The sequence below is a fragment of the Colius striatus genome, chromosome 9, assembly GCF_028858725.1.
Source record: "Colius striatus isolate bColStr4 chromosome 9, bColStr4.1.hap1, whole genome shotgun sequence".
Taxonomy (NCBI): domain Eukaryota; kingdom Metazoa; phylum Chordata; class Aves; order Coliiformes; family Coliidae; genus Colius; species Colius striatus.
Window position 1 is genome coordinate 26,875,597 of NC_084767.1, and position 20,890 is coordinate 26,896,486.

At 41.2% G+C, this 20,890-nt stretch overlaps 1 protein-coding gene across 3 annotated transcripts in view; it reads right to left on the reverse strand.

The window, feature by feature from the left end:
* UNC80 (unc-80 homolog, NALCN channel complex subunit) overlaps nucleotides 1-20,890 on the reverse strand; it is a 131,574-nt gene that overhangs the window by 65,196 nt on the left and 45,488 nt on the right. For all 3 annotated transcript variants that reach the window (XM_062002461.1, XM_062002459.1, XM_062002460.1), the window contains exons 22-26: nucleotides 19,867-20,039; nucleotides 12,909-13,121; nucleotides 9,667-9,802; nucleotides 6,949-7,082; nucleotides 3,326-3,491 (exon numbers count right to left, since the gene is read on the reverse strand). In XM_062002461.1, the coding sequence (XP_061858445.1) occupies nucleotides 3,326-3,491; nucleotides 6,949-7,082; nucleotides 9,667-9,802; nucleotides 12,909-13,121; nucleotides 19,867-20,039 (822 nt within the window). The remainder of the gene's footprint in view (nucleotides 1-3,325; nucleotides 3,492-6,948; nucleotides 7,083-9,666; nucleotides 9,803-12,908; nucleotides 13,122-19,866; nucleotides 20,040-20,890) is intronic.

The following is a 20,890-nucleotide window of genomic DNA, read 5'->3' on the forward strand; positions in this document are numbered from 1 at the left end:
CAATGCAGCTCTGTCAATCAGGCAGTAAAGATGCTTTATGGAAATGTGTTCAGCACCTCATTTCCTGGATACCTGGTACATTACTTCAGGCCTTGTATGTGTTTGGAATCAGCCCTTGTTCAATCACCAGCAAGTAGAGTCAGCTGCTCCAACAGAAACCCAAAACACGGACAAGGAAAAGCTACGATTCACACCAGTTTGAATCAATTCCTGCTGGGAAACAGGATCTGCCCAATCGATGTAAATTGCAGTTTTCTTTGCCAGCCCCTGGGGTTTACATTAGTGCAGAATCACCTCTTGCCAGGGATAGATGGCTGAATCCCAAGCATGAACAAGGCACCATGGACAAACCTATTTTCCTGTGGGCCTAGGTTCTGTAAACCTCACTGAGCTCTTCAGTAGGATCAATTATTTATTCATACAGTCTGTGTGACTGTAGAAGTGTAGTCTGCTTCATGAGATTAGCACACAAGACTTCTTGGAAGCAAGATTTGCATACATCCACGTCTCTGCATGTTACTCTTCATCATTAGAATGCTTTAGAGAAAACAGAAGCACGTAGATCCTCTCCTTCAGACAAATCAGCAGCTTTCAGGCATTAACAACATCCATTGACACTCTGCATTTCTGATGAGCACAGACATGAAATGGTTCAATGTTCAAAGCACCAACCGTTTGCACTTTCATTCTTCTCTGAGTTCAAAGGCAGTATATGGAAGTATGTCAGTCCAAATGTTGCAACACTCAGTCATTTTACTGCAGATTCAAGGCCATGTGTGATTGATTACCTTTTGGTGTGTTGTTGAGAATGAACAGGATACAGCTTTTTGGATACCACAGGTAAGCAAAATATTATAATAGAATTGTATTTTGGCTTTGGGGAAAATCAAACAGACCTTTACTCCTGAGAATGCATCTAATTCCTCCAGAACCCAATTCCCATTTCTAGTGGCTAATGTCCTGGCCAAAGACAACTGGTTTTGAGAGCTGCTACTCAGTCCTCATGAATTAGCTGGGAAAATCACTGTGGAGTGACCAGAGAATTCCCTTTGACTGACCATGCTGAGTTCTTTAGCAATCACTGCTGCTTCAATTCTGTTCAGATCACCCGCAATACAGTGGTTCCATCCTCCCAAACACCAAATCACTTAAGCACTTGTAACTGCATTTCATGAAGTCTACATAATACTGTTTTAGAACCCAAATAGTGCATGTGATCATTTGAGAGCCTGCATATACCTAGCTTTAGTGTCTATATTTTAGACCTACCTGGAGCAGATTCTATACAGTAAACTCGTAGCTTTTGGATAGCTGTTAAACCATGCCTGGGGTAAGCAATGAGAGCAAAGTTTTTAACATTCCAGAAAAAAATGAAAGGAAACAGATTAGTACTTATCAGAGAGGTTGATATAAAGAAACCTGTCATCGCAGGCAAGAAAAATTTAGTTACATTCACACGACAACATCTGCTTCTCTAGAAAAGTGTTGATTATGAAAGATGCCTCTGCATCTGTTCTATTTAGCCCACGTGGATCCCCAGAAGAATAGGCTGTGGCCAGAGAAAAGAACATAATTATTGTAATTTTAAAATATAACACCATCTTGCATTTATTTAGCTTCCAAAATACTGTAAATCCATTTTTACTAGAGTATATTAGTATATGAAGATTCAGACATCCTACCATGGTTACTTATCTCACCTCTAAAGAGGCAGCTTTAGTAAAGGAATGCTTTAAAGCAAAGGGAAAAGAGAGAATGGGAAAAAAAAACCTAACAGAAACTGCAGGGAAAATGCAGTTTAACAGAATCAAGGATGCACAAAGTTAATACTGTCTTCCCAAAAAGAACTCAGTTCTGCATTATGCCTGTAGAACAGTAACACATGAAGAAAAACCTGTCAGCATTGTCTCAAAGAAAAACAGGACAGTTAGAGACTAGTCACCAATGTTTTCCAGCAGGAGTGTGTGCTTGCAGGCATTCTCCCACTCAAGTAACAACCCGGTGGATGGGGCTGCTGCTTGAGAGGCTGAAAAATGGTTACAAGTAATTGTCATAACTGCCTTAAAATAACCTCAATGAACCCAAGCTTTTCCTCATCTGAATAGAGATATCTATCCCACAGATCTTAGACTGTCAGACAGACCATAAGGCTATGTGTTTCTCTGGGCTGCCCATATGTAAAGAGTACAAAAATGAAACTGAGCATCCAGCTCACCTTTCTTAGGTGGCTACCTACTTGTCTTCACTGGAGTAACTGACACACAGTTTTGAAGGCAGTTTTACACCGTGAAAGTCTTGGAAGTTCTAATATTTTCTCCAGTAATTGTGCCAGTGTCACGGGGGGAAACAATACAAGCTTTATCCTAAGCCTCCTGGAGTCAATATAATCTCCCCTGAATCATTAATATACATTTACAGTTCCTAGTGGATAATCAGCCACTGGCTCCATTCTTTTCACACAATCATCAAACATTTACCTTTTTTAAATAATCATCAAAATTATCATTCAAGCATCTGTACTTTTAAACAGCTACTACAGGATAGAATTTAAACAGTTCTAGAAATCTCGTTAGAGGGAGAATCATTTACAAGTAGCTGACAATTTAGCCTCTAATTGCAAATATGCATGATGACTGTATATTGTATTGCAACACTTGTACCATCAGATAGTACGTGAGTTTTGCATGGGATGGCTCAAAAATGGAAGCAATCTGCTGTTCTCAGCAAACACGGTGAGCTTGAGGTTTGCTTGTACAGTATAGAGTATGTGGGTAACATTTATCTGCTAGCCATCAAAAGCCACACAGGCATGTATTTTTCATGTGGTAGCAAAGAATTCAAGAGATCAAGTGATCAACCACTAATTCTTTGAGATGCCATGACTTCCAAACCAGTACAGATTTTCACAGAAAGATCCCAATCTTGCCTCCATTCTGTTGTTTTCCCAAAATGAAAAACTCTAATCAGAATTAAAAAGCCCAAACAAACAAAAACACTTTTGATCTTTATCTTTGAAAGTGAATCAAATAGTGATACTTCTCTCAGCATCCCACTGAGGGACAGTTTCAAACAAGGCATCCTCCTCTAAAAAAATCTTGCAATGCTCTCAATTGGTTTCAGTCACAGCAGTGTTTTGTGGAATTTAACATCTTTGCTTCTCACATTTATTATAGTGAACCCTGAAGGCCATAAGCGTCTCAGAAATGATTCAAAGCCATGTGGTTCCATGGCCACCTGCATTTTAACACAGTCTGTGCAAATGAAAACATCAAATCAAGCGCCACTTCACAAGCCCTGAGAACACAGACTTATTGTGCTGACAAACCTTTTTTCTCCTCGAAACCAGCCTCAGATTTCAGGGTGTGGCTGCTACTGTGCAGGGAATCCTTTGAATCTTCATTTTCATCCAGAACCCCAGCAAAGCTGATCTTTCTTTCATACCTGTGTCTGTCCATCTCAGGGTCCAGACGCAGCCTGCAACTCTCCAGATCCTGTAGTAGAATGTAGACCATATAGATAGATGTGCAAGCAGTATGAGTCCCCATGCTTTTCACTGCAATGATAGAGGCTTCAGGAAGAGCTGCTTCAGGCAGAAATTTATTTCTATCATACAGTTCCACATCCACTCTGACACTTTTGAAACCAAATATTCTTTGGGCTTGCAGCATCCTGAGCCACACTGTCAGAATGGAAGAGTTAACAGTGTTAACACACGTCCGGCTAACACTGCTGAGTGAATTGGCACCCTGTAAGCAGGTTCACAAGGGGGAAACATGTAAATAGTCTCTAACGGATAGGCGGCTGTTTCCCAAGATGCTGGGTGCACAGTTAGTTCTCTCCTCCAAAAGGCTCTCTCTGTTTGATTAGGGAATGCATTGCCACTGTACTCATCAGAGGCTGAAAAACTGAGAGAAAGCTGATGATGTGATAGCCATGCCAGCATGGCCCAGAGAAAGCTATCTGTATGCACATCAACTGAATGGACACAGTGAAAAGCAAGGAGTAATAAAAATGTTAGCTGCACCTAAATTCTGGAAAATAAACAGCATTGCAGCACAGATAACCTAGTTTGTACTATCATTTTCTCCTATTAACAGAAATGGCATGAATTGTGCCACCTACTGGCTACCCATTTAAGCCAAAAAAGGAAAAGCCCTAAGATTCCACAAGCTATGGATTATCGCTCGCTTTCTCTAACCACAGATAGAAAAAGTGAACAAAAGTATGTGAACTCCCACACTGGCAAACACAGTTAAAATGCTGGACTCTTTAAGAACGTCACTTGTGCCTTTTGACTGGCTGCAATCCAAGATGCCACAAAGCTCCTTGCTGTGAGAAAATGGCTGATGAATGGGAAAAAGAACGTCATGAAAATTAGCCAAAATACTTATAAAATTCTGTAGGCTCAAGAGATCTCATACTAGAATTTGCACATAAAACTCCTATAGAAGTTACTAGGAGCTACTTGGGTAGTCACAAAGTATGCTACTCTAAGAATTGGTTTAAAAAAATATATATAACAGCGTTTAGAATATGGAAAAAAAAGAGTAAAGCATTTAATGATAAAAATTTGTGATCAAATCTATCTGAATTTCAGCAGCTTCCTAAATCAGCATGCATAAACTGAGTCATGATAACAGTACAGGTATATTCCTAGAGCATGGTCAGAATTTCCCTCCCTGGAGCATTTAAACACATTACTCCTCCCAGTTGTTTCAACCCACGCTTAAACTGGAAACTGCTGCCCCCACAAAATCACATACAGAATGAAGCACAGCCTCTTAGCACACATTTAGCATGACTCTATCTTCAGCTACTGCTGAATGACTTTCCACAACAGCAAATGACAAGTTCCAGTTCTTTGGCTCTACCATGGCAGCAGGAGGCTCCAAGAGAATGTATATCAGTCCCAGCTATATGTCAAGTAAGCTTGTATCCACTACACCAGCTTCAGCAAAAGTCTTTGGTTGAAACTTCAGTCAGGACTGCCTACCTCACTTAAACATAGGCATAGGTGCTATGCCCTCAGCCTCACAAGTCTGGATAGACTATGGGTAGTTAAACTGGTTCACCACAACTAGTCCAGTTGCAAATGCTCAGTTCTCCAAGGCTACTAAGTCTATGTTCATATCTATGGAAAAAGTATGCCTATGAACACCAATGGAACTTCAACTTTATAGATCATAACTTTATGTACCTGATTCTCTTTGAAGGGAAGCCTCACTTCACAAATACAGAGACCTGAGCTTAATCTGGAGTATTGTTGGCTCTTTCCTGCCCCTGCCCGGTACAAAGCTAAAAGAAGCCCTCCATGGTCATTTTCTCTAATAGGCTCTTGTATAATGAGGCCTTTAAAGTTTTTTCTGCCTACACATCACAGTCATTCCTCCTCCTCTCCCATACACAAGTTTGAAAAGCTATTAATCAGTTGCATTTCTGTCTGTCACAAAAGCACAAATTTCTGTTGACCTTCATTATCCAACATATTCTTAGTTCCAAGCCTGTTTTACTGAGAAGAATTCTAAACCCTGGCAGTATCCTGCTTTTGGATGCAATCATTTATTACATATACAAAATATCAACACAGTATTTAGGAGGACTTCTGCTGAATTTATCCCTGTTTTTTATAACTGCCCTTCTTGCATATGCGGGGGCTGAGTCACTTTGTCATAGGTCACTTACAGCCTTTGAAATTGATTTCAGAACCTAATTACAATAATGCCCAGCCAAATCTGCCTGTCAAGCACAATCAGGAAATTGTCTCTAAGTCTGTCATTAACAAAAACCAGAAGAGTAGGGCCAAATCCTTCATGTTTACTTGGAAACTTCTCACTTTTTCTTTATAATCTTTTTCCCAAATTCATCTTAAAAGATGAAATTATTTCTGACATTCAGTTCTCATCTCATTCAATGTTAACCACTTCTGAAGCTGATGGTCACCTTCAACCCAGCTTGACAAAAGACAATAGAGGGCTTGAGTATTTTGTGAAACAACAGGCTGAAGACAATGTTAAACCTCATTGTTGGACATAGGAAGATCCACACAAGAATGAACCACTGTAAATCAGATTCCACAGGTTCTGCTGTTCAACAAAATTAGTTGTCATCTAATCAGTCACTTAGCTTACTACACATACCAGAATTTGTAACTCTCAGTCTCATGGAGGTTTACTTCTTTCTTTTCTTTCCCCAGTCCCTTAAATTCTATTGTCTAACCCAAACTGAAACCAAAGTCTGCAACTTTTTAAGCTCTCACAAATTCTCTGTAAACCTGTCTCACACAAACATAGGCCTGGGTGCTTATGCCTTCAGCCTTGCAAGTCTGGATGGACTGTGGATAGTTAAACTGGCTCACCACAACTATCTCAGTGGCAAATACCTCATCAATTTCTTCAGCTTCTCTGTAAACCATCCTCTTCCTTTCTTCTAGCTCACCTGTTCAGTTCTCTGTCAATTGGCCCAGCTAGGTTGCACGTAAGTTGTCACCTCCTGCAGTGAACCTCCTGCACCTCTTAGGTGCCTCACCCTCAGTTTCTCCATCCATCTGCTGCCTTCTTCTCTATCTTGAAATTTGCTTGAACTTCCAGTATATGTTGTGTCTCCACAGTCTTATCTTCATCAACCCATTTGGTGTGCCCTGACCATCTTGTATTCACCAGACAATGGCTTCTTTCTCTCTGCATTGGAGATCCACTTATCATAGAATCATAGGGGTTGGAAGGGACCTTTAGGGATCATCTAGTCCAACCCCCCTGCAGAAGCAAGTTCACCTAGATCAGGATGCATAGGAGCATGTCCAGGTGGGTCTTGAAGACCTCCAAGGAAGGAGACTCCACAACTCCCCATCGCACTTAGGTTATGACCTGCTGCTGCCTCTCCCCAGACAGGCCAAGAGCCCAATGACTTCTGTGGGCATGCATCACTCTCCAGTGGCCATTGTCCACTTACCACAAGAGGCTCAGTACGTGGTCTGGGCATGTAGGGGAAGGTCTCTCGAAGGAAAGTGGTTATCTCTAGGAGAAGCTGACATGCTGCCATTTTCAGTGCAAAGGGACAACAACATTTGGTAGGATTCACAGTGCCTAGGAAGAAATATTTCTATGGTGAGCAAGGGAACTGCACAAAATCTGGAACCAAGAGGTGATGGACATTTTCACATATGGTGCACAATGCAAACTACACTAAAAATAGAGGAAACCCCAGACTTCTATCTATGCTACTTTTTGTAAACTAAAAGAAACATAGTCAAACAAAGGTCCATCTATGTGTTTACCAGCACATGCAGTAGTACTAACACATTACAGTATATATTGTATTCTATTTATATTATTCTACTTTATTCCATTATAGTGAAGAAAGATTACAGGGTACTACAGCACTTATTATAGTATATTATGATGAAGTACCTACTGAACTAAGATGATCTTATAGCATTTTTTTATACACCTCTTCTAAAGTTATCACAGGTTAAGAAGTAGATGCCCTTCTTTCTCTCCAAAGTTTTGCATTCAGCCAAATCTCCTGCAGTTCTAGAAAAGAACTGCAGAAAATATAGGAAAATTTCTCAAAATACATGGAGTTATGAGTAGCCAGCAAAGAGGTACTCTACCTATTAGTAATTACTACTATGATAGCTGGAAAAGACAGCCTTCTTTGAAGTCAGGCTTCTTTATTTTTTCAAAGAATCCAGTGCTATTTAGAGATAATCAAGAAAAAAAATCAAACTGCTTAATCAAATTATATATTCAAATGCTTAACCTAAACAAAGTGGGAAAGGGAAGAGAGATTATCAAAATACTTGAAGTTGTATCTCAACTGAGTATAAGCAATCAGTTTTAAAAGGCTTACACTTTATAATCCATCTAATGCCATTCAAAGCTTGAAAAGTATGAAAGATCCTTCAGTCTTGATCAAATTGAAAAACAGTATTTAGGATAACAGCAAAAACATGAATTAAAAAAAGTGGTGACAACAACTAAACACACTCATTTTTCAGTAATGCCTGATAATACTTCATACATCTCAGAGAGATCTGTATTTTCACTTGCTTTCCCTCGTGTACAGTCTAACTACTTTTTGCAAAGAAATGGTCCAAACCAAACAAGTGAGAGGACACTGCAGTGATCAGATAAAATCAGATTAATTCTATGATGCTTGGTAATTCCTCTGTATTCATTACCAGCAATGAATTATGAACTCTGTAAAGGCTGAAATAATCTGAACTATCAAATACAAATGAGATGTACAGAGTAATGGAATATCCAACTGCATATTTTATGCTCCTCACTCTACCCCCTACAGCATACAGAGCAGCTTTAGAACAATTTCTGTTTTCAGTAAAACTGCAGATCAGTTGGTTTTAGAGTCTAGCTTTGAGGAGAGTATTTGAGTTTTTAAATGGCTTTCTAGACCACAACCTCTTGTATCTGCTTGCTTGTCTTATACCACCCTTCTAAAGCAGCTCCACATCCCCTTGAGTGCCTCATATCAGTGGCTGAAGAAACAAGAAAGCCAGTCTGACCATCACTCAGTCATTAGGATCCAGTTGTTTGCTTGTGGTTTGTTCGTGTTAAAGCTTGAACATGCCCTCCTCCTATTTGGATATATCTCCTAAAGTGCCTGCAAAATACTGAGAACAGCCACATTGATGTAGCTGCTGGCACTGGCACACCATATAGCAGCATATATGAAAGTCTAGCTTAGGGACAATGCCTTCTCTTGATATCATTGCCCACAAATGCCATTACACTGCTCCTACCTACTCTTCTCTACTCCAAAGTTGGTCTTTATGCAGTGATAAGAACAAACCCAGGCCACAGAAAAATAAACCAGAAGATACATAGACAGTGCTATTACACTACATCCAATGGCAGACAACGGTACATGTACACAGGAACCAGTACTTTACAGCACACACACATATACAAATGGTTTCTGGAGAGGACATGTTTATTACTACCTTCATCTACACTTACAACAGTATGCATTTTGACTTAATTTGATTCACAGGGTTTGGTACCATTTGTATGCTTATCTAGACTGTCAGAATCAGTGATCTGTTGTCAGTCTCCTTCCACCCTTATGTACACACAGGCACAGGTGCGTGTCTTTTAGTAATCTTGCTGTATACAAAATGTTAACGATACTTTTTACACCACTGTGCTATATTTCTGCCTGGGAGTCAGGCAAATATACTGAAGTCAAGATTTAAAAGCCTTTGATACAGCTGTGCCAATTCATACCAGGTGAGGAGAAGACTCTTCAATGTTAAGAAACAGAAAAGCAACTGATGTCACATAAATATTTTGGCAGATTTAACTGAAAGGGATGTCAGTCTGAACCACTTTGGCACTCAGTTGATGGCAAGACTCTAGAAAGAAATTATTCCCCTGCTTATAATTGCAGTTGCCAGTATACAAGAATTGCAACTTGCTGTCTGGTTCTTCCCCACCCCCTTTTTCCCTTCCAAGTCTATCAGTGCTGCTACCCATCTCTCATGTTGTACATCCAGCACAAAAAAAGAACAGGGGAAGAAGCTGGGGTGAAGGTGAGGGACTGGGAAATACAGTTGGGTGGCAAGAGGATGAAAAGAGAAGAAAAATTAAGTGCTCCTAAAGCAGAGGTTCTTACAAGCGGGGGTTCTTGTAGTAAAGGGAGTCTCCTTACTGTCATCTAAAAAGTCTTCTTCCTCATCCTCCTTTCTCAGGCGTCTCTTGGTCTCCTCATCATAAATGAGGCCCAGCAGGTTGGCAGGGCTCTCACTCTCAGCATGGCACAGCTCATTGAGGCGGACACCAATTGCCTGCAGACAGGAAGAAAGCAGAGCAGAAGGAGGTGAGAATTTCACTGGTGGTCAAGGGCTCTGTCCTGTGCGGGCTGTGGAGATGTTCCAGCTGGAACAGAATGTCCTGGCTTTATTTTAATTGTCCTCAAGGTACAGTAGAGAATGGGATGATAGAAGATTAACTGCTACCAAAACCATAACCTGTTTTCCCCTTTTTACCAACCAATATTTGCAAACTGTCAAATTTCAGGATGAAAAATTCTTGCAGGTTTGGTTAAATAACAAAAAAACCCCAGCCAAACAAACCAACACATAACAGTCAGGAAGAGATTAGATCATTATCTTGTATGAATTTCTTCCACTTTTCTTTCTCTCCTCAGTATGTGTTCCAGATTTTTGCTGTGTCTTTGAAAATACATGTGTTCTATTTAAAAAACTATCCTGTGACTTAGGCATCCAGTAGCCAGTCCCTGTTCCCTCCACAAAACTGCTGATGCCCATGGGAAAGCCTGCTTCCATCTTTAACAGAGAGATTCCCTGGCACACTTTCCAAAAATGAGCTCTGATGCACTCTCCAAAAATGAGCTGACAATGTGCTTATAAAAGCTGAGAAGGTGCACGGGTAATGATGTAGAGGAGATCCTAGTAAAGAACATAGACAGACAGATTTCCACTGAATACTCTTCCATTCTCTAGAAAGGCATTGATTGTTTACTTGTGGCTGTTTGCCAGTGTCATTATCAGCATGTGAACAGCCCTCCTGCTGTCAGCAAAGCTACAGGTAACAGTGTGTTACCCCTACACTCCAGAGCTCTTGATTTTCTTTGCTGCAGGTGGGTGAAGAGAACACAACTAAGTATACAAAACTTTATCCCATGATCTCATCACTTTGCCAGGGAGGAAATGTAGTTAATTTCATTAGAACTTGCCTTTTGGCCTTTTTTCTTTAGGATAGGTTCTGGGAAAGATACCAAAGAGGATTTCTGAATCTTCTGTAAGTCAGAACTCATGGTCATGCCAGCACTAGGTAATTTTCCTGTCTTGTCTGAAGTGACACAGAAATACATAACCAGTCACTTATTACAGCTGTTCTTCCTTGCTACTAAGCAGTTCCCGTGAAATCCAGCAACAATGAAGAGGGTAGACAAAGATAATAAGGATCTCTCACTTTTTCTCATTTCAGGCACTTAAAACAAAGAAGTGTTCTGCATGGCTCTCCACAAAGCAATGATTTCTCACATATTATTTATGGTGTGTTGTCGTTAATATTAAAGCAACCATATCTATTCCCACAGCTTCCTACCTAATGAGCACTGAATTCCTAACATGCATTATCTGTATGAATTATGCTTGGTTTTCCTAGCAAAGAGCATGCCACGCTTGAAAATAAAGTGTCTCTTAGCTGAAACATCCAAAGAAAGTGACAAATAACCTGGTCAGAACAGGTTTAAATTATACGATTTCAAAAAATAGCTTAACAAATGGGATTGCTTGATTTTTGTGTTAGGTTAATGGTTGGACTTGATGATCTTAAAGGTCTTTTTCAACCTAAATGATTCAATGATTCAATAGGTTTATCACCGTAATAGGCATTGCATCAGGCAGCGGTACTTTAAGTAAATTTCCAAAAGGAAATCTGCATGGACTTTTCCATCTCAGGCTATTTAAATTTCTAAAAATGGCAGCCGAGAGGGAATCTAACTGGCTTCTAATAGTTACTGACTTGTTTACTTCCATTTTCTTCAGAATTGGAAACAACAGAATGACAAGAAGCAGAGTGCACAGAGGTGAATAGTCCTGACTGTCAGCAACGTATGCAAAGATACAAGGACTCCACTTGGAAGGAGCTCTCAAGGAGTTAGGCTAAGGCGGCAGTCTCATGGATTATAGAAGCAAATACATCCACACCTTGTACTTTTTTCAAGGAACTTTGGTATTTGTGCTGTTATTGTCACCTGTGTCTGAGATGTAAAAGAGAGCAGGGTGCCCAGGTAGCACTCCCTGAGTTAGCTTCAGAAATGGAAGGAGGAGAGCTGCCAAGAGATAAAGCTTATTAGCATGGGTGCTCAGACCCAAGCTAGGTTCTCCTCCTGGGCTGTGTTTTGTGGTGGGAATGTAATGCTATGGTCAGCACTAGCTCAAAGTTCCTTACAATGTGCTTCACTGAGAAGCATATGTCGGTTTAACGTAGGAGATACAGGTCACTAAAGCTTTTTTTTGGCATGGCTTATAGAAGTACCCCAAAACTGCAGAACACATTTTCTGCAATATAGTTTTCAAGTTCCCCTGAGGCCAGGATATGTTATTTTCCCTTTTTCTTTCTATTTTTTTTGATCATGATACTCACTGTGAAACTCTCTGGTTTTGTGAAAAGAGGTGAGAAGCAAAATGCTCACTGCCAGATAGACATGTGTAACAGGCACCACAGGAGTCAAAGAGACTTCTCCCACTATTTTGAGTTGTGTGAAATGACTAGCAATAAGTGTCAGACCTTCAGGAGGTACAACCCGGTGAGTTTCCAAAGACATTGCAAGTGGCACTGACAAGGCAATGACCTATTTCATTTATGATAAGAAATCACAGTCAAATAAAACTTGAGGTAGCCAAGCTGAAAAAAAATGGAGACTCTTCTTTAGATGACATGTAGTAGTGCTGTAGAATTCCTTGCCAAAGAATGGTGAGTGCTAACAGTTTGTATGGGTGCAAAGAGAGACTGAATAAGTATGTCAAAGAGAAATCCATTACTAAACACATAGCACTACATCTAGCTCTAACAGCCCTGAGCTAAAAATAGTTGGAAGCTAAAAAAAAAAAGCAAGTAGGATCACACCTTCTGTTCTTACTCTTCCTTGGGCATTCACATACGACAAGTGTTGAAACAGGACAGTGGACCAAAGAGATCCTCAGAGGGAACAAGGCAGGAGAAGAGAGGGGAAGAGGACACTGTTAAGTCTTAACAAAATCTGGTTCCATTAGGAGAAGAGCTGACCCTGGCAGGCCGTGAGGTGCAAGTTGTAAGGGAGGCTTTGTGAGTCCCCATTTTACTGGAACTGAAATTCCACATAGGATCCGAACATCTTTATATTTTGTCATATTTTTATATTAAACAGAAGCAAATACTTACATCTCCCCACTGGTAGAAGAGCTTAGCTGCATTCCACTGTAGCTTCTGGTTCCTTTTGTTGCCCACAATAGGAGAACGTCCACGGGACAAACCTTTCTTAGTAATATTCACATGGTGGCCCTTCATCCACTCGGGCCAGTTGCCACGATTACAGCGGTGAACGAAGCGTGCACACTCAAGGAACAAAGCTGCTCTTGCCACTACAGGAGCTTCCTGAAATGTGTGCAAAAAATCACCTTAAATACATACACATTGGAAAAAACTCTCTGAACATTTGAGGACTTTGCACTTGAACTGACTGCTTTGCAAGCTGGCCATGGAGTCACACACACTGAGCAATCTCTCCACCAAAAGCTGAAACCACGATCTCTGCCCTAAGTGTCACATGAGCTAATCAAACCAAGGTTCATAAACACCGACTCGCTATGCTTAGTCAAACCACTAGAGGGGCAGAAAGAGCCGCATTGTGAATTCACAAGCTTGTCTCGTGCCCCCCTGCAATGCTCGCTTTCAGAAACCTCGGAACTACCAAAAAGCACAAGCGTGCATCTGACACTGTTACTGGAGGAATGTGTCAAGTTTTCTTTCCACCTTCATTTGTACGACTGCAAGTATCGTAAGCACAAATGGCAGGAAGGCCACATTAATCCTAGCATCTGTCATGCCAAGTTCTGCTTGCTTCTCTTGAGGGTGGAAGCATGAGTGCTATTTTGCATTTACAACAAGCAGATATGGAGAGTGAAAGTCATTATTGGCGTAAGTCAATAACATTTCTTTGGCCTAACTTCAATGGCCTTAGCAAGTATGAGACAATTTAGTATCAAAATGACATAAGGCAGATGAGTTTTGAAGTGATTGACTATTTAACAGAGGAAAATCTTCCAGTCTCCAGCTTGGAAGGGCACTTTTCTTTAACGGGAGAGTGATATTGAGTGTATCTTAACTTGTATTAAATCACCCAGCGGATCCATGTCAGACCAATGCTTCTGAAAGTCTCAAAACATCTTTAAAAATTGGACACTGTCATTCGTTTCCTGAAGGGCAGCTTAGACTCAGGAAGGAGCTATCTTCCCTGCTGTCTACAACTCTGCAAAAATAACATTTTTACAGACATGGAAAGAGACTAAAAGCAAATGGTTCTTCTCATTTCCATTTAATTTTCCCCCTCTTTTCCTGCAATTTTCACAAGAGAAAACCCCTGTGGCCAGTGGGTTGTAAAACTAAGAACACAGCAATGTCCACAATTTACTAGCTGTGTTTGAAATGTTCCCTAACAGGGATTTCATGATTTCACACAGAACGAATGTGCGTGTTCCTCACATTTAGATGCTGACAGCTTTAATGAGACAATTTAAACAGATCAGCATCTACTTATAAGGGGAGGTTCTTTATCTGTGATCCGTAAATAACAGGCCCTGAGGTCATGTAAGATGATCTGTGGAACATTATTAAAGGGAGTCTCCAATAGTGCTTTAATCAAAAGTTGAAAGCAAGAAATTTTGAACCAATGCTCTGAAAGTTTGGGAGTTGATTTAAGAAATTCTGTACTGCAGCTAATGAAACCCTTTGGGGGACTGGTAAAAAAGAAAAAAAGAAAAAGTAAAGACTATGTTTTTGTTGAAATTAACAAGAAAATATACAGCAATTCCTGACACAAAATCCTGATGTACCTTTTTGCTTATGTTTTATTCAAATATTGGCAGAAAATAGTAATCTTTTAGCAATTCTTTTGAATAAGAACATTAAAGATGGACCAGTGTTCTGATGAGGAAGGCAGAAATCTGAAGGTAAGGATTTTATTCCTTTATTCTCACAGAGTAAATCCTTAACCATGGAGACATACATGAAAAGATGAGGCCCCAGCCCAAATCTCCTCCTGCTTTAGTTCACTACTAGTAAAGTCACAGTTTCCTAGCATATGAGAATCTTGTAAAGATATGTGTTGTAAACACAGTGGAAGCACTCAACCACTATGACTACAGGAGGATATGTAGGATGGGGAGTAAAGGGGAGGAGCAGAAGTTTCTAATTAAAAATGACCTCCTGCATGAAGGAGGACCTTTTGAACACCACAGGGCATGAGCTCCCTTGCTGTGATTGCTTACCTGAGGCTCAGAGAAACCTGAAGCAGCAGCAAGAGAAAGATGAAGATGTGACAGAATGGACAGGGATGGATTCACACCACAGAGAAACACATCACAAATGGAGAGAAATGAATCAGGCGGGTGATGCATAGCTGAAAAGAACACAAGTTACCACGGTCACCGTCAAAATGTAACACAGCAGCAATATTCTCACAAACCTGCCCGTGCCTGCAAAACTGTTCACAAGTCCACTTTTAACATATGACCTACTATATTTCACTTTGCCTTCTTGTACTCTATAAATCAACATGAATAAGAATCTACCATTTTCTTCACAAAATTCCAAGTACTCCCACTGGAGCTTTCCAACAGATACCCTGATTTGTACAAACAACAGCAAAAGCAATGACCTGGGTGGGAGAGAACAAACACAGAATGGATTTGAAATTTTACAGCATCACAGTACTGTTCAAGTAAAGCTGATTCTGCAGAGTTTTATGACTGCAGAGCATTTAGGTCCAGTTTTGTTTTCAAGGACAACGAATTTTATAAGACTAATCAACTGGTGGCAATTATCTTGTGCTGTTTCTTATACTCTGTAAGGCATTTAGAGCAAAAATTAATTTCCACTGGTCTCTTCAAGAACAAAAAAAAAGTGCAAGATAGCAACAATCTACTTTTAAGAGCAAATAAAAGAAATTCAAGTACTGTCAAAAGATGCTGGATGGATAGCTCTGCTTTGTCTAGCCACAAGATAAGTCTGGCATGAGAAGTAGCTTAGCAGGTATATGAAGACAGGTAAATTATTAAGCAATGTCTTGGGTAATTGCCTCAAAACCAATAGTTCAAATATCTCTGCTTATATCTTAAAGTGGTCAAGCACAATCCATGACACAGCTCTTTGTTTCTGCTCCTAGTCCTCTACTCTGGGGACCTGTTTGGAGAAATCTCTGATTTCCTTCCAAGTCCTATGTCTTCCTAATGACAAATATTTATGCTATGGAAACAGGACTTGGGAGCAACAGAGCCTGCCTAAGATCCTGAGTGACATAGAGTCAGGATACCAGCAAGTATTCTTTCAGTTTAGACTTTGCTTCTGCCGTTCTTATGCTTAGTAGGTCCTCTTAAACAGAAGCCTGAAATCCTCTGCTCTAGGCAGAATGAAATATCATCTTGCTTGCCTTTTAACATCCAAAGTTTCTTAAAAAGGGAAAGAAAGTTTTATAAAATTCAGTCTAGGATGGATGCTGCTTCTAGGAAAACACATTAACCAAATAGTTTGTAAGCCTAAGGCAACACTCAGTTTAATAAACAAACAAACAAACAAATAAATAAATACCTCCATAAGGACGCAGCCTTGGTTTCACTGTTCTAACTTCTTTAAATCACTGTGGCAAAGCTGTATAAACATCCAGGATGATCAAATATCTTGAAGTTGCTATGAGAATGTGTCATGGTTTGACATGACAGCCTTTTCTGGCAAGGGGGAAGGGGCTGTAAAGATGGCTCCTGTAAGAAGTTGCTCGAAACTCTCCCCAACTCTGAGCCAGACCCACTGCTGGGGCTGAGCCAATTAGATGCCTCCATGACCACTTTTTAAGAAGAAGCTGGAAGAGGATGCTTCTGCCTGTTTCTTCCTTCTTCTGTCCCTTCTTCTTCTCCAGCTGGTGGTGGTGCAAGGAAGAGTGAGAGAAACAACCATGTGGACTCCAAGGTCAGTGAGGAAAGAGAGGAGGAGGTGTGCTAGAGCAGAGACTGCCCTGCATTCTATGGAGAGGACTGGTGAAGCTGAGATTTGTTTGCATTTTTTTAAAGACCCCACATCAGCGGCAGAGACTCATTTTGATAATGACCCTGGACAAGGAGCAGAGACTCATTTTGCTAGAAACCCCGAATCAGGGGCAGAGACTCATTTTGCTAAGAACTCCAAGCCAGGGGCAGTGACTATGGCTGGAGGAGGCCGTGTCCCATGGGAGGGACCCAATCACTTCACTACAGATCCCAAGCCAGGGGCAGCAATTCTCTTCATTAAAACTATGGCCGGAGTAGGAAGGGACCCAATACTCACAGGAGCTGTAACTGTGGGGAGGAACCCATGACAAAGAAGTTCATTAAACTTATGCCCAGAAGAGGCTGTGTCCCGAGGGAGGGACCCTATAACTACAGAAACTGCAATTGTGGGAAAGAATTCACACCAGAGAAGTTTGTTCAGGACTGTGTCCCATGGGAAGGACCCCGTATCAGAGCAGGGGAAGAATGCCAGGAGTCGTCCTCATCTGAGAAGACAGAAGCAGCAGAACCCATCTGTGAGAGACTGACCACATTCCCCATTCCCTGCCCCCCTGAGCCACTGAGAGGGGAGGAGGTAGAGATATTGGGAGCAGTGAGCTGGGCCTGGGAAGAAAGGAGGGATGGGGGAGGGAGATCAAGTGCTGGTTGTAATTTTCTCATCATCCTACTCCCTTTTTGCTTTTATTCCATTCTGTTTCTTCTAGAATAAACTTTCCTACTTTCTAAGTCGAGTACTGGAGTCTGTTTTTCCCAGAACTGTAATTGGCAGTGAGCCCTCCCTGCCCTTGTCTTAATCCACAACAACCTTGCTCATCTTTTCACTCCCATTTCGCTGGGGCCTCTGCCATCCTAATGAGGAGGGGGGGGAATGCGGGGCATCAAGCTAGAGACTGTCCTCGTGCTGCTGTGCTAGCTGGGCCAAACCACGACAGAATGGAATTTTGAAAATCTATGTGAAAAAGCATCCTCAGAAAGTTTATGAAAGGACTGAAAGTGGAGCTGTCTGCCTTTCATTTTTTAAAGGTTGCCATAGCAACCAGGATGGATAAAATTACTTAAGAATCTTTTAATTTGCATCACATCTGAGTCAAACTATTACTTCAAAAGCCTGAAGACAAAAGTAAAAAAAAACAGAATGTTTTCTACTTGATGTGCTCTATGGAGATGTGGGAATTATCCGTAAGAGTATATATTAAGCAACAGAGTGAGATGACAAGTTGTCATCTTTTGAAACCTGCCAAGCATGGGACTTCTTAACTTTCACATCTCTCCAATCCTTTGTAGAAAAAAATGGCAGCTGAGCAGGTACTTGTAAGTAGGTCCCCAAGTCTGCAATTCAAACGAGGCTCCTTTCATCTTCAGCTGCAGACCTTCTAGAAATTCTGATACTGAAGCCTTCTGCATCATTCAGAAGAAAGGAAACAGAGTCAAACTCTATTTTGCAAAAGCCAGCTCTGGAACAGGCATCTTCAAACAGTTCACTCTGACCAGTAGTTTTCAGTGGACTTCATACACAGGCACAGAGTGAGTTGGTCTCTTAAGCGTTTGTCAAATGTAAAAAATAGGTAAGACAGTTATAGGCAATAAGGAAACAAGTGCCAAGCCCTTTTTTTATCATCTATCAGCAGACAGAACAGTGTATCCCCAGAAGGATCTCAGTGATGCAACTGTCAGAAACGAGCTCCTTCCCACCCATGCACCCTACATTCTCTACGTTAGGTTAGGATTTGCAATGGGGTGGGAGCTGGCAGCCTTGAAGAACAAAGTAGTCTTTGTGCAGCATGCCCAGCAGGAGCGACTATCTCCCCAAGCCGTCTTCCGAGCTCACTGCAGTCCTTAATGGTAGGAACCACTCCTGACTGTGAGAGCATGAGACAGCCTTCTTTCTCAGCCACTGCTTCCATAGCAGGAAGGGTGCAAACTAGTGAAGAAAACACTTGTCTACTGAAAGACAGATGGGGATCAGTCCAAACGGCACAGCTAGGTATGAACTGATAGCAACAGTGACTTCAGACCAATAGTAATGCAGACATGCTTGAGTCTGCAGCCCAAGGATGTAAAGTCAGGAACGTATAACGGAGTGGTGCACAGAGCCTATCATCCCTACACCTACAGAGCAGACAAAGCAGCACAGCTCAGGGCACAGCACTAGCAGAATGGGAGAGTCCATGAGTCTGGCATCTCCAGCAGTGAGCAAACTGAACAAGGGCACAAATGGCATCATAGTCAGAAAGCCAAGAGGTGGGGAGTAGGAAGACAACGAGATAGAGGGGAAATGGATGCTCTGAGAGAAGTGGCTTTCAGTCTTTTTCACTTTGCAGACATCCAAACACTTAAGGAAGTAGAAGAGCACTGTGCAGAGAAGTTACTAACAACTGGCTGGCTTTTCAGGGCTGTATTTGTCCCACTCATGTGCTTGTCACATAAGCACCTCACAGAGTTCCACTGGCCCATGAACCACAGGCTGAAGGCTACTGATTTAGAAATGGAAAGGGCTGTTAAAAAAAGAGCACCTGAAGGGAAAAGGAGGAGAGAAATACAGAAGAGGCACTCAGTGTCAGGAAGGAGGGACTGAATTGTGTCACTCCTGTGATTTGGATCTGAAAATTAAATCTGCATTTAGAAGCACACATTTGAAGTTTTGACATTTGAAGTTTTTTCCACTGACTGGTGACTAATATTTCAGCCTTGCCTAATGTATTTATAGTTCTGTCAGAACTTGAGTGGAATTACTACATGTCTCCAGGTAGTTATCCAGTCCAATCCTTATTCTGTAGATTCTTATTGCCTAGGAGTGAAGCAGAATGGCTGTGAGCAAAATTTCAAGTTTGACAATAAAAGCTTTGAGCTGTCAATAATCTAGTCATAGGGAGCTATCTAATAAAAGAAGATCCATTTGTCTGCATAATCATCCAGTCACAGATGCTAAAACTCCACCTAATAACAGCACCAGCAGTTGGCACTGCTGTGATGCTTTACCCGCTTTCTGCACAGGCATGAACAGCATTAGTGAATGACAACACACCACCATGTATGCACAGGCTCTCACTCAGCAGGTAAAAATACACCAACGAATGACTTACAAGATCTAGGGCTGCTGCCAAAATGGAGGCATCAGGGATTGTGCCTGGTTCACAGCAGTTCAGGAGAAACTGAAAGCGTTTCATGCCTTGACGGATTGCTCCCAGGTTCACAACATTCTTGGATTTTCCTCCTTCTTGGTTGGAGGTCAAGTGATCATCAAAGCTATGGCAACCTAAAGAGGCAGAGTACAGAGAGGATGCAGGGAGGGGTAGAGAGAAGGGAACACAGTGTCTCACCAGTAGAAAAAAGTGGAACAAAAATCCTCCTAAGTACAGTCCTAGTCTAAACCCCTTCCTCATCTTGATGTGTTATCTTGAAGATAACGGACATTTTTACAGTATTTGTGACTTCTGTGAAACAGGCATACAGCAGGCCACACTCTGGTCTTGGCCATACACACGTCTGCCCAAAACAATTCCATGATAGTCAGTGCAGAAGGCCAGGACCTAGTCCAACAGAGCTGAAGCAGGATTTGGTCCTTCCTCCCCACCTTTTTAACACAGATCTTACTGTGAAAAATTGTCTGGAAAAAAACCTGAAAAACTGATTTTCCAACATAGTCTCTTATCTTACTTCTCTATTGCATCTAAGTTTACCTTAAAGTGGAACATCCATAAACCTTAAGACACCTAAATCCATAAGACACAGATGAGAAATCAAGGGAGTAGTTTCAAGGCCAAGTTGTAGTCACCTTCTGGGCCTTTTGTCTTTATCCATAATACTCTCCCCGTTTACATGTGAAATTACAAAAATTTACTGAAGAAGAGAATACAGAGTGGAGAATTCAAGATTGGCTTTAAACATGGATTTGAAAGACAAGAAAGAGGCAAAACATCAGCTCTGCGGGACTTTGTGATTTCTCCTTCTTCAGGAAAGAAGAATGGCCGAAACTCAAAGTACTTTTGAGATTGCACTCCCCAGAATTACTTGGAAAGCACTCACAACAAAAAATGACAATGTAGATCTTTTCCCCTGAAGACAGAGGTACATAAAATTACAAGAGACTTCCTTACAACATCTGCA